Raw genomic sequence first — 13,102 nt, forward strand, 5'->3', positions numbered from 1 at the left:
AATGAGATGGGCCTGACCCCAAGGTTGATTTTGGTTTTATCAGCACTCTGGTTTATGGCAGACCTGTCTGAGTCTAACCTCTGCTCCGCACCTCCCTGCTTCACTGTCACCTACCTCAACCACTCTCCTCATTGTCCCAACAACATCACCTCCCCTTGTGCCTTTTTGGAATGAATTTCCTGGGATGCCCTCCTTCTGCTTCAGTGATCTTAGGCATAAGTTTCTTTGGCCCAGGCTCAGCTTGTGTTTTCTCTCTTTGCCTTCACTCTCAATTGTGGGTTCTCCTTCAGCAGTCCTGAATGCTTTTTTTGTTTGTTTGATTCATTTGGATTTCACATGTGCTATCTTGTATATGTTATTTCATTGATTATTAAAAATGGATCCTTATCCCTCCACCCACATTTTAACAACTTTTTTTTTTTTTTTTTTTTTTTTTTTTTTTTTTTTTTTGCTTTTTAGGGCCACAGGTGCGGCATTTGGAAGTTCCCAGGCTAAGGGTTGAACCGGAGCTGCAGCTGCCAGCCACAGCCACAGCCACAGCCACAGCAATGCAGGATCTGAGCCGCATCTGCAACATACACCACAGCTCATAGCAACACCAGGTCCTTAACCCACTGAGCAAGGCCAGGGATCGACCCCACATCCTCATGGATACTAGTCTGGTTTGCTATTGCCAAGCCATGCCAGGAACTCCACATTTTAACATCTCTTGAACTGGGATGCATATTACAGTTGATGGTGGCTTAATTGGTAGTGCTTTTCTTTCACAGAGGTAAAAAAAAAAATAATGGCTCATCTTACAGTCAGCAGCATATTAAACAGGAATACTTTTATGCATTTGTATTTTTATTGCCTATCTATCTGACTAGACTATACGTTCTTTGAGTCAAAGACTTGTCTTATGTTTCTTTCTTTTTTAAACTTAAAAGATGTGCTTCAATTGAAGTATGGTTTTAATTGAAGTGTGTTTCTTTCCCCTTCCACAATGTCCAACATGGCCGTAGGTGCTTAGCAACTATCTGCTGCTGATCATGGTGAGATCAATGAATTCTCCTGCCTCTTCCACACCCTCCTAGCTCAGCACGGGGTGAAGGCAGGCACTTCCCATGGAAGCCATGATGCCAGAGGAGGCCATGTCCCTATCCACAGCTAGGATAGGGCATATCTGTTTATGATTTTTTATGTTTTATTTATTTTTATCTTTTTTTTATTTTTTGCTTTTTAGGGCCGCAATTATGATACATGGAAGGTCCCAGGCTAGGGGTCCAACAGAGCTACAGCTGGCAGACTATGCCACAGACACGGCAATGCTAGATCCAAGCCACATCTGCGACCTACACCACAGCTCATGGCAACACCAGATCCTTAACCCATTGAGTGAGGCCAGGGATCAAACCCGTATCCTCATGGATACTAGTTGGGTTTGTTACTGCTGAGCCACAACAGGAACTCCCAGTTTATGAAATGTTAGTGCACAGAAATCTCTCTGGACCTATTTTTTCCTATGGTCCAGAAGCTTTATTTCTCCTTTGCACTTATTTTGGCTGCCCCATCACTGCTTCTAAGGAACACTGGGGTGGTTCCGTGGGCCCTCGGCCACAATTTTGGAAGGCCTCATCAGCGCTTTCCGTTAGAGTGGAGGAGGGGCAGGCCTAGGGCCTCCACGAATTAGGGCCTGGCTCAAAGGAGAGACCCCAGGCAAGGCTCATCTTCCGTCTGGTGCTCTAACCTTTACAGCCTCCTTAGAATTTGAAGAGACCAATTCACTGTTCCCCAAACAATGGGTTGTTAGCAACAAGAGGATTAAGGTCTCCTGCGTAGGAGGGCTGGCTGTGAGGGATTAATGGCACACCCCCTTCCCTGCATCCTCTGCCAGAACTTATCAACAATGGATCTCAATTGATCTCAAGGCTTTAGGTATGCAGGAAAGAGCTCAGGGTCCAGAAATGCTGGGAATCTTGTCTCAAAGTAACTGGGAGCTGCAAGCATCCAGGGGTAGGTTTGCTCAAATGTGTATTTTTCGCTGATCTGCAATACTTGACCAGAATGTGGAGTTACCTGGACTAGAGTGAGGTGAGGCTTCCTGGGAGAGAGAAATGGCATTTTTTACTACTCACCACTCTTCAAGGTTTAGAGAGTTAAGTGAAGAGCCATTTTCAACCATTCATTCACTCAACAAACGTTGCTAACCACCTACTACAGGCTAAGTGCTATGTTTGCTGCTGGCTAAAACATGGTCCCTAGAAGGGGTTACAGTTTAGTAAGAGACAGCTGGTAAACAGATAGTCTTGGCATAACTTGGTAAATGTTATGACAGGATATAAGCACAGAATATTGAGGCATGGAAGAAGGGATTCAGTTTGGGAGAGAAAGCAGAAAAGGCTTCCTAGAGTAAGCGTTCAGCATGATTCAGAGTTAGGAAGATGATGAAAGGAAGAGCATGTGAGAAGACTTAGAGGCGTCAAATACCAAGGTGCATTCAGGGACAGACAGTCTTTTTGCACAGCTGAACCCGGGGTGGCTATGCAAGAGGGGTCAGAGAAGAGGCAGTTTTGGGTTGGGTCGAAATTATGCCAGCATTCTCCAGAGGCTGCTCATTTCCAAAGATGTCTCATGTGATCAGGCTGCAGGAAGAGACCTGAGATTGAGGTTGACTCTAGAGATCACAATCTCAAATATATATCAATAGACAAGGAAGCTCCTCTTAGGAAAACCTAAAGCAATAGCCACGTGAATTTTCCGAGGTGCAGTTCTTCCAGGCTGAGAGCTAGGAGGAATATAGGGACAGGGAGGATGGCGCCAAGGGAAGTGTCCCCACAAAAGGAAATAAGTTTACAAAAACGGGGGCACTCCACGGTGGTCTGTGTATGCCTTAATATCTCCAGACCTGCTTGGCAGCTACCTGGCAAAACCACCGAATAGCCTCTGTGAGCAGTATTCCTTATAAAGCAGCTCACAGCATTAAAAAAGAAACCAGGAGTTCCCGTCGTGGCTCAGTGAACCGACTAGGAACCATGAGGTTGCGGGTTCGATCCCTGGCTGGCCCCACTCAGTGGGCTGGGGATCTGGCATTGCTGTGAGCTGTGATGTAGGTCGCAGACACGGCTCGAATCCCACGTCGCTGTGGCTCTGGCGTAGGCCGGCAGCTACAGCTCCGATTAGACCCCTAGCTGGGAACCTCCATATGCCGAAGGAGCGGCCCTAAAAAAGGCAAAAAAAGAGAAACCACCCATCCTTGGCAAAGGGGTGAGAATACAGCATAAGAGGCTAAAGGCACAGGTTTTAGAGTCAGATCTGGTTTGAATCTTGGTTCTGCTACCTATAGGCTTTGCAACTTAAGACAACTTATTTAACCTTTCTGAATCTTCACTACCTGTTCGGCAAATAGGAATACATATTTCATAGAGTAGTTGTTAGTATCAAATAGAATATTATGTTTCAACCATGGAGGAGAGGTTCACTGCCTTTTGTCGTCCTTGGTAGATGTTCAAGAAATGGTAGCTTTTCTTAAAATGCTATCTGTATATTGCTTTGAACTTCTCAAAAGCATTCTTTTCATTTGGGTCTCATTTATTCTTTATAATCAGCCTCTGAGGCAAATGGGCAGTGTTCCTGTTTCACAAGCAAGGACTGAGCTGTTTCCGAGAGACTTCTACAGTGCAGCAGGCTCAGGGAAAACTGACTTCAGTTGACAGAGGAGGCATGGTGCCTTGCATCTCACACATGCTCAAAAAATGCTGACGGGCGAGTGAATGGCACAGCCAGCAAGCACAAGTGCAAACAGCAGGCAGAGCCTTAGGTGGAGGCTGCTGAGCACTTTGGAGGTAATCTTGGAGGGATGGACAGTGAAAGCAGAGTGTTAGGCCAGAAGGCGGGAAGTAAGAGGTCAGTGCAGGTCAAGTAAGTCACAAGGGGGTGGGAGTGGGGAAGGAGAGGCAGGGGATCTGTGTGAAGAAGCTGTGAACAATTAGAGTGGTTTAAGGGGCAACTGGGGAGGGGTCTCTGAAGGCCCCCACTCCAGATCCCAGTCAGCCTGTCTGAAGTCATTAAGGCACTAATTTTGGACTCCTTCCTATAGGCTAGGCATTGTGACTGATGGCTCCTAAACAAGAAAGGAGAAAGTCTTTGAGAAGGTGATTCTGGAAGCTATGAGCAGGATGTTGAGACAGTCAGTTTTAAGCCTGGTACAATCAGCAGGCCTTAAGCAAAGCTGGGAGCCTACTTGGAGGACGTATGGTCAGAGCCTGGTGATAAACTGGGCGGTGGTGGAGGATGGCAATGAGAAGGAAAGGGAATTGAGATCTACCATGAGCCTCCTCCGCACCGGGTCACTTTGCAGGCCATTCATTCATCTTTACAGCATGTTGTACGTATAATGATTCTTGTTTTACAGATGAAGAAATCCATTTTACAGAGATTAAGTAACTTGAAGATGGCCATAAAACTAGCAAGAGATGAAATTGGGGTCTGAAAGCAGGTCTAACTCCAAAGTCCATGCTTTTCTCATTGCAATGCTCTGGCTCCCTGATGAAGGACAATGAAGTCCAAAGAAGCCTCCGGATTGTAAGCCGGGTTCAGGAACAGCTGAGGACTGCGGACAGTGGTCAGGAACCAGGAAGGGGGGGGGTCCTTTCTGTAGAGCAAGATTTCTGGGGGTTTGTTTTTGTTTTGTTTATGAATCTCCAAATTTTAAAATGTGTATGTGGGTGGGGTGATATCCACGTGGGAACATCCTATATTCTGCTGGGAGTCCCCAGGGAAAGGGCAGGACAGGGATGGACGCATGTCAACAAGTCATCTGCCGACAGGTGGCAGGTGGGAAATGTAAGAACAGACAAGCTCTGCCAGAAGGAAGGTGTTGGAGTCAAATACGAGGGGGCGCAGACTGAGTATTTTGGGCGTCTCATAGCTAATGGTCGCAGGGCCAGGGAAAAGCCAGGAGCAGCAGGATCCACCTACCCGTACAGATGGTCACACACACACACACACACACACTCACACACAGGGCTGCTCTGGGTGTAGGTGCCTCCAAGGGCCAACGGAGATAATCTCCCTTCAGCTCCCTTCTGGAATCTTACTCATTTTTCAAGGCATGACTCAAATTTCCACAACCCCTCCTAGAATTTACACTTGTTCGATACTCTAACTCCCATATGGTTGGCATCATGTTTGGCACATAATAGGTGCTAAACCAATATCCGCTGAGCTGAACTGATTAAAGAGAGAAAAGCTATGTGGAGATGGTAGCTAATTATTTCTTTTCCCTGAGCCCTATCGTCTTCATTTCAGAGATGAATAATGATTGTTAGGATTAAATAAGATATGTAGGTTAGGCATTCAATACAGTGCCTGGAACATGGTTGTTCATTAACCAGTAATTATTATTATTAGCTGGCAGCAACCGTGGAAGTAACATCTTAGGAGCCTAGGGTGAAGGATTTCAGGAAGGAAGGAATGCTTCACAGTGCCAAAGCACAGTCTACTCTCTCTCTCTCTCACATGTGCGGGCACACACATGCACACTCACAGTATCAAGCAAATGTTAAGCAAAACACTCCCCCATTGATATCTGCTGGCTCCCCCTTGCCTCCCCAAACCAGGAGGAGATGCTTAGTAATCTAAATCCAGTCCTAGAGTGAATGACTGCAATGACTTTCACGGCTGGTTGCATGATTTTAACATCAAAATTGTTGGGGATTTGATTCCAGCTAGATGACAGGCCCACCCGTATGTTTTGGTTTCTGTTGGATTCTCTGAGAAAAAGTGTATCTACTCCCCAGTTTGGCAGCTGCTTTGGGGCGGCAAATATGGTACCCCCGGGGTCCTCAAATCAGCAAGCATTGCAATATCCAGCCTATCGCAGTCAGAATCGCCACTCCCAGGCACAAAACCCCCTCTGTGATGAAACAAAGCCGCAGTGTGGCAGGCCTTCCCCACAGTGAATTCTCTCTCCTTCCTGAGACCTGAGCAGGGACCAGGCGTCACAACAAAGACCTGGCATCTGGAGCACAATTGTGCCACAAGGGCCCAGGATGTCAAGGATTATCACAGCCTCTCCCTCCTGGTCAGCTGCCTGCTCCTCATCTTTGAGTTTGAGTATGCCTCTAGGCCTTGAATTTAGCCACTAGAAGGGGGGCTCCAAGAGGCAGGCCTCCTATCCGGAGCTGTGGCCCAGCTCCCCTAGGTCTCAGAATTCTCTGGAAGCCAGGCCCACGGGACCTCGCGGTCTGCCCCTCTTCTGCCCCTTGGCTCAGTCCTCGGATCACCCAGAAGCCCAACCTCTCAGGCAGTGCGCTCCGCCCTCTCCGCCCCTCCCCCACCCACCCACCCACCCACCCCTTTTCAGGGCATAAGGGACCTTTTCTATTTGCAGAGCCTAAAGAAGCCCGTTGCCAAGGTGACAGGAGTAGGAACAGCAGGGAGCTTGCCATGGGGGAGGGGCTTTGCCCCCAAACAGCTGTCAGTGGGAGCAGTCCCAGCTGGGACTAGAGCGGTGGCCTGCTCGGGGGAGCAAGCAGCCCCCAGGAGCACACATTCCTCCCCGCTCTCCCCCCACCGCCCCCCTCACCGCAAGTCTCCACCGGTTACGTTCCCTGGGGGCAACCAGCCAGCCGGCTCAAAAAAGGCTCCAATAACAAACAAAAAAACCTGCCGCTCTGCTCCCCCCACCCCCAACGCATGCGCACACACGCTGCTCCCTCAGTTCATTCACACGGGTTGGCTGGGCAGGAGGCCAGAAGTTACCTCCGCCTGGGGAACTGCGACGCCCAGGGCAGGTGCTGCTCCAGGCTGCACCCCCACCCCCGGTCAGGTCAGGAGGATTATTTCAGTCTTTTTAGTTGTTGTTTTTCTAGAGGGACCTGAGGGGATCCGCAGCATCTTAAACTTCCCCGCTGCCTGCCATTTGGCCGGTGGGGGTGGGGAGTGGAACCACAGAGAGGAAGGGGTGGGGGCAGGAAAGGAAGAAAGGGGGCGGTGGGAGGCAGGAACAAAGCCTAGCCTAGCGATTTGTGTCTATGGGGGTCTGTCTTTGTGATCTGCAGCTCACAGCTGCTCCGTAGAAAGTTCTGGGGAACCACTGGTCTCTGTACTGCGTTTAGCCGCATACTGTTAGTCTTAGGCCACACCTGGGGCCCTGGACCCCAGTCTGTTACTCACCGGCCTTCCCCTTTACCAGGCTTAAGAGAAGCAAGCCCAACCACTAGACGCTGCAAAACCTAGTACAGTCTTAGAACTGTTGGGCTCTTCCAGCTTTGGGTCAGTCATAAGAAAGGCCTAGAAAGCCCCAAATTACCGTAAGAACCGAGAGAGGCAAGTACAGCTCGATGATTAAGAACATAAGTTCTGACTCAGCCAGACATGTAATTGGTTTCCAGTTCTGCCACGTACTACTTATGTGACCTTAGGTGACATAATATAGAAAGTTCTTGGGTAACTGCTCTGAGCTTCAGTTTTCTTAACCGTAAAATGGATAAAAACATCTACCTTACAGGGTTCTTTAGAAAGTTAAAGACGTGGGGTACATATTATCTAGTATAGAACAGAGGTTTTTTTTTTTTTTTTTTTTTTTAAATCAGTGCTTGTCCCCTTGTCCCCTTTCTGCTCAGTTTCTTAAGGCCCCAGGGTTGCCTAGGAGGCTTAGGAAGGAACAGAAGAAACCTTTCCTTTGAAGGGTCCTTAGAAAGGGGGGGGTTGGGGGGTGGTGGTGGTGTTGGCTTAGATCAAGGGAGAGGTTACACTGTGGCCTGGGCAGAAATGGGCTTCTCGGGAAGTCCTGAATCCCAGATGTTGCTCTACGGTTTGGAGGTTGCAGGAGAAGGAAGAAGAAATGTGAATTTCGGGTCCTTGCTCTAGTCTCAGCTGCCATCAATTCATTGTAATGCTCCCCCTCCTCCGCCAAGACTTCGCCCTCTGAACCTCAGCTTCTTTCTCCATAAAAGGAAGAGGTTTGACTAGTCCCTGGAGAAAGCAAAGCTGGAGAAATGGCTGGAGCCACAGGGCAGTCAGGCCTCTGCAGGGAGGTACCTGCCTCAGCTTAGAGTGGCCACTGGGGGCAGAGACCGCCTCTGTCGTTGAAGCCTCAAACGGGGGAATAAAGGGCTCAGATTCGGATTCTGCCCAGCTCATGTCACCACCTCTCCCCTGTGCCTCCTGTCTTTCTAGAATACCTTCCCCTCCCTTGTGGGGGAGATGACTCCTGCTTTAACACTGAGTGCCTTTCCCTCAGAGGGACAGCATCTCTGACCCATCCTGCCTGGCACTGAGGTGCCCATCTAGGCCCACACTTATGTCACCCTCACTCCTACAGTGGAATTTATGAAATTGAATGGATTTGCTTATATACCTGGCACCCTATTTTTTTTTTTTTTTTTTTGTATTTTAGGGCCACACCCGAGGCATATGGAGGCTAGGGGTTGAATTGGAGCTGTAGTTGCCAGCCTGCACCACGGCCACAGCAACGCCAGATCCGAGCTGCATCTGTGACCTACATCACAGCTCTCAGCAACATCTGATCCTTAACCCACTGAGCGAGGCCAGGGATCGAACCTGCGTCCTCATGGATGCTAGTCAGATTTATTTCCACTGAGCCATGACGGGAACTCCATGGCACCCTCTTTTTGACTGCACACTCCTTCAGGTAAGAAATCACATTTTGACTATGCTAGTTAATCTAGTGACAGGCATCAAGTAGGCTCTCAAGACAAAAATCTGCAGCTTGGTTTGGGTGGTAAAATGCCAGGATCAGGTCAGAGGGTTAGTGATTATTTCAGGGTTGTGACCAGGGTGATTTTTTTAATGCAAGGCCATGGAGTCCACCACTGTATTTCTGTGCTGTAACAGCTTGGTCTTGTTTCTAAGACTGATAAGTCTGGCTACCAGGGCTCTTGGCAGATTTTCTCATTAAAGATCGCCTACATAGGCAGCCTGGGAGAATTTCAGCAAGCCGGAAAAGAGTCTAGCCCCAGGGACTACTGATTCATCCTCTTCACAGAATTTGCTTCACAAGTAATTTGCGGGTTTACTACTTTTTTAATCTGCTAGATTTATTCTCAAGTATCACCGTCACCAGCAAGCCTTTCTTGGCACCTCTCCCTGAGGCTAAATGGTGCCTCTGTGATCTTACAGGGCGCAGAGCTCACACCTGTTATAGCACTTATTACACTATATTGCATTGTCCATGTCTGTCGCCCCAGTTTGTGCCCTCCTTGGAGGCCAGGGCCCACATCTTACTGATCTCAGCACACCCGGAACTGGCCACATACCTGGTAAATATTAGTCAACAAATGTCTGTCCAGTGATGAGAAAATAAATTTCTCACTTCCTCCTCTCCCTGGGGGTAAGATCTTATATGCCTCTGGCTAGCCCCTGCCCTTTTTGCTGATTCTTAGAGGATTTTAAAATAGTCCAACTGCCAGAGTTCCTTTCATGGCTCAGTGGCTAACGAACCTGACTAGGATCCATGAGGACGTGGGTTTGATCTCTAGTCTTGATCAGTGGGCTAAGGATCTGGCATTGCCGTGAGCTGTGGTGTACGTGGCAGACCCAGCTCAGATCCCAAGTTGCTATGGCTGTGGCATAGGCCTGCAGCTGTAGCTCGATTCGACCCCTAGTCTGGGAAGTTCCATATGCCTAAAAAGCAAAAAAAAAAAAAAAGTCCAAGTGCCAACCTCCACCCTCCACTCTCAAGGCCAAGAGCGATGATTGAATCACCATGGTGCCCCAAGAGAGGAAGGTCTCATTTATTCCACTGAGGTGGCTTCCTTCTTTAAAGCTAGACTAGATGCACGAAACAGAATCTGGAGCTGATGAGCATCTCAGGAGTGTAAAGGGGAGTGAGAGACACATGGCTGACATCTTAGCATGTCTGTGGGAAAAAGGAAATTTTCAAAGTTTCCCCCAACCCACAGTCCTATGGCGTTTTCTGGGATAGGATCCTTCCTCCTGGAGCCCTTACCTGGTGCAATGAGGGGGTGGGTAGCCACAGCGGGCACCACCCGGCTGAGCCCAGCCCGGCCCTCCAAGCTCCCTGGCACACTGCCGTTGCCATCTCCCTTCTTGACTGGCTCCATCACACTGTCACTTATGCCAGGCTTGGCACCTGCAGGGGAACCCTGAGCAGTGTTTCTGCCCTGGGATGGGGTAGGCAGAGGCTGGCTACCACCTGGCGTGGCTTTCAGGGCCAAGCTGGGCAGGACGGGCTGGGTGGGGGTAGGGCCCGAGGCTGCTGCAGTTGGTGTCTGCTGTGTTCGGAGGGTCAAGTTCTGTACCTGGAAAAGAGGGGTCTATAGGAGTCCAGAGAATGTGGGTAGGAGCGATGCCAACACACAGTCCATGCAGGGAAGGAGCTGGGATGGATCCAGGAATGGCCGTACAGGGCAGTGGGGTGTAAAATCAGAAAGAGAGAGAATGAACTAGGGGCTGAAAGAGGAACCAGGAGCAGGCAGAGTTTCTAAAGGGGACAGAAGGAGTACAAGTTGGATTGGCTTCATCAGCAGGAGAAATTAAATTCTGAGCAGGGATGGCTGCCCCAAGTGGGGGCAGGCCAGGGCAGGGAAGTTAGGCTCGCTCTCCCTTCTTTCCTCCCCTCCTCCCCCATACTACCAGGAAGGGCTGCATACCACTTAGCAAGAATTCCCAGATAGAGCGAGGCCTGGGGCTTCCCACACTGGAAAAGGCCAGGGCAAAAGTGAAAGTTAATTGAACAGTGAGGTCCCCGGGCGAAGGATTATCCTGTCCTCAGGATCAGGTTTACAGCAGGATGAACATGCTTATTCAGCCCGGTCCCTGGTGCCCTCTGCTGGACACATGGAGGCTGTGCCAGATGCGCCTTTGACAAACCTGACTGTCTTCACCCTGTGGGTCCCCACTGTGCAGCTGGGGACAGTTCCTCTCCCCCACCGCCCACTGCATCTTTACGGCCACAGAAGTGTCTGTGGGCTCCCAGCAGAAGGTGGGGGCCCAGGGCTCATCTTTGGCTCTCTCTTCCATGTCATTTTTCCTGTTTCCTAGAGCTGCTACCACGTGTTAATCAGAGTGGAATTTTCCTCTTAAAGACAATAGCCACGGAGGCTACCCTGGGGAAGGTGTAAGGTAAAAGGAAGTGATGATCACCCATTATTAGCAGGCACGCGTGCCTCAGCAGGCTGCTGACTCCTGCGTCAGGGGTGGCCGAGGCCTTCTCAGCGGGGAATGAGGAGCAAGTCTAGGAGCTTTAGGACATCCTGTCTCCCACCTGCTTTCCTCGAAGGTCCCAGTCTTTCCAGAGATGCAAAGCTCTTCCAGGGCTCGGGCCCATACCCCGTGTCAGTGCCCCTCTGTGGGGGCGCCCACCCCCCTGCCCTCCCACAAGCATGGAATCCTCACCTGGGCAGGGGTGGGGGGCCGGGCGGGGGAGCCAGTGCCGAGCTCAGGCTGCACAGTAGCGACGGTGGCCGTGGGCGTGAAGATGAGCTGAGGGGACAAAGGAACAGTGCCGCCTAGGCTCCTAGCTACCTGCACCAGGTTACCTGGCTGGGCCTGGAATCACAGGAAACGAGGCGCCTTTTACCTGCCCAATGTGGGCTCAGCCACAGGACACGACAGTTTAGCCAGGGAGCAAACGGGAAAGTGGGGAGGCATGAGAGGGGAAGAGTCCATGGGCTCTCCTGAAAATCTCAGGCGGCTTGTAGTGTCCTGAACCAGGCTGGGCAGTGAAGGGGCAGGGGTTGGGGGCCGTTCTGGGGGTGCACCCAGGTCAGGTTTACTTCAGCAGCCTCTGTGTGGAACTCCCCCCAGAGGGACCAATGATCACAGGACACACTCAAGTCCCTCTTGGCAGCATCCCAGGGAGCAGGGCCGCTGGGCTGAAACAGATGCCCTGGGACCATATTCTAGGTCTGAGTGACTCCCGATGCCAGGTCTGGGTCAGAACAGGACTCTCTGCCAGAAGGAACCAAATTAGCAATATTCTTAGGGTTATTTTTAAATTGGGCTGTGTGTGTATGTTGGGGTGTGTGTGTGTGTGCACACGCACACACACGCAGAGACAACAATGGTAGAGGAACCAGAATGCCCAGAGCTATACTTGTCTCTGCATTTCTTTCCATGGGGGTGCAGGTGACTGAGGGTTTCTGCATTTCACTCCCACCCCTGCGAGTCTAGCTCAGCATCTGTGGGGGCATGTGGTGTCAGCTCCTCTGAACTTACACGCCTGACTTTGAGGGGATGGTGGCCAGGCTGCCAGGCTCTAGCTGGGGCAGTTGAGTGGGACAAGGGACAGAGTAAAGAGAGGCCAGAGTGGGTCTGGGTGGGGTCACATGGGCTGCCTGGCTCCCTGGAGATGTGGAGGTCCATTCCCCACTGTGTGTCTAAGAGTCTATTCCCTGGGAATGGAATGACCTCAGTGAACTCAGAGTCAAGAGCGGAAGTGCTGGAGCAGGACCAGAAAAGCTCCCAGTGCCAAGTTCTGGGCACAGGAGCCAAGGGAGAGGTAGGGCTGTACAGTCTTCAGGATAGTGCATCGAGGAGCTGGAGGGAGAAGTCTTTGGAATGGGGACTAGGCGCCAGGACTCAGTGACCTGACCCCAGCGTACAGCGAGGCGCTCCTGCCTCCTAGGGCACATGCTGCTGCTTTCCTGGGGAATTCTGCAAATCTTAGGAACCTCTCAGCTTCCTATGGGCCTTTGCACCTCTTAGGATCAGGTGTAAAGGAGGGACTGTAGGTCTGCGTGTTGGAGGCAGATGCTGTCCCGAGCATATTCTGCCCACGCAAGCCCACGTCATGAACAGTTGATAGGGTGATCCTGATGAGAATGGGGGCCCAGCTGGGAGGGCACGTCCTCAAGCTGGCTGCCACCTTCACCACCTGGGCTGGAAGGCACTTTTGGCTCTGAACTAGTGGTGGCCAGTCCCCGCAAAGACTGTCGCAGTGGGTAAGACCCCACTCCGGTAGGGTACTTGGATGTTTGTGCATTTGCTTAGCTTACATGTCTGAGTGTAGACCACCTGCTCACAGATCCCTGCATTTTCTACCCTAATTAATTTTAGGAAATGGTTTCTGATAAGAAGAGGACAGTTGTTTCACTCTAGGAGGGGGAGGAAGGCAGGCATCATGGGTAACGTT

General features: G+C 50.5%; 1 protein-coding gene across 2 annotated transcripts in view; it reads right to left on the bottom strand.

The window, feature by feature from the left end:
• PHC2 (polyhomeotic homolog 2) overlaps nt 1-13,102 on the bottom strand; it is a 111,534-nt gene that overhangs the window by 35,264 nt on the left and 63,168 nt on the right. Inside the window, exons 6-7 of one of the 2 annotated variants that reach the window (XM_047793152.1) lie at nt 11,365-11,517; nt 9,956-10,268 (exon numbers count right to left, since the gene is read on the bottom strand). In XM_047793152.1, coding sequence (XP_047649108.1) covers nt 9,956-10,268; nt 11,365-11,517 — 466 coding nt within the window. The remainder of the gene's footprint in view (nt 1-9,955; nt 10,269-11,364; nt 11,518-13,102) is intronic. The other variant, XM_047793153.1, reaches the window with a different exon arrangement.

The sequence above is a fragment of the Phacochoerus africanus genome, chromosome 8 (genome assembly GCF_016906955.1).
Source record: "Phacochoerus africanus isolate WHEZ1 chromosome 8, ROS_Pafr_v1, whole genome shotgun sequence".
NCBI lineage: Eukaryota > Metazoa > Chordata > Mammalia > Artiodactyla > Suidae > Phacochoerus > Phacochoerus africanus.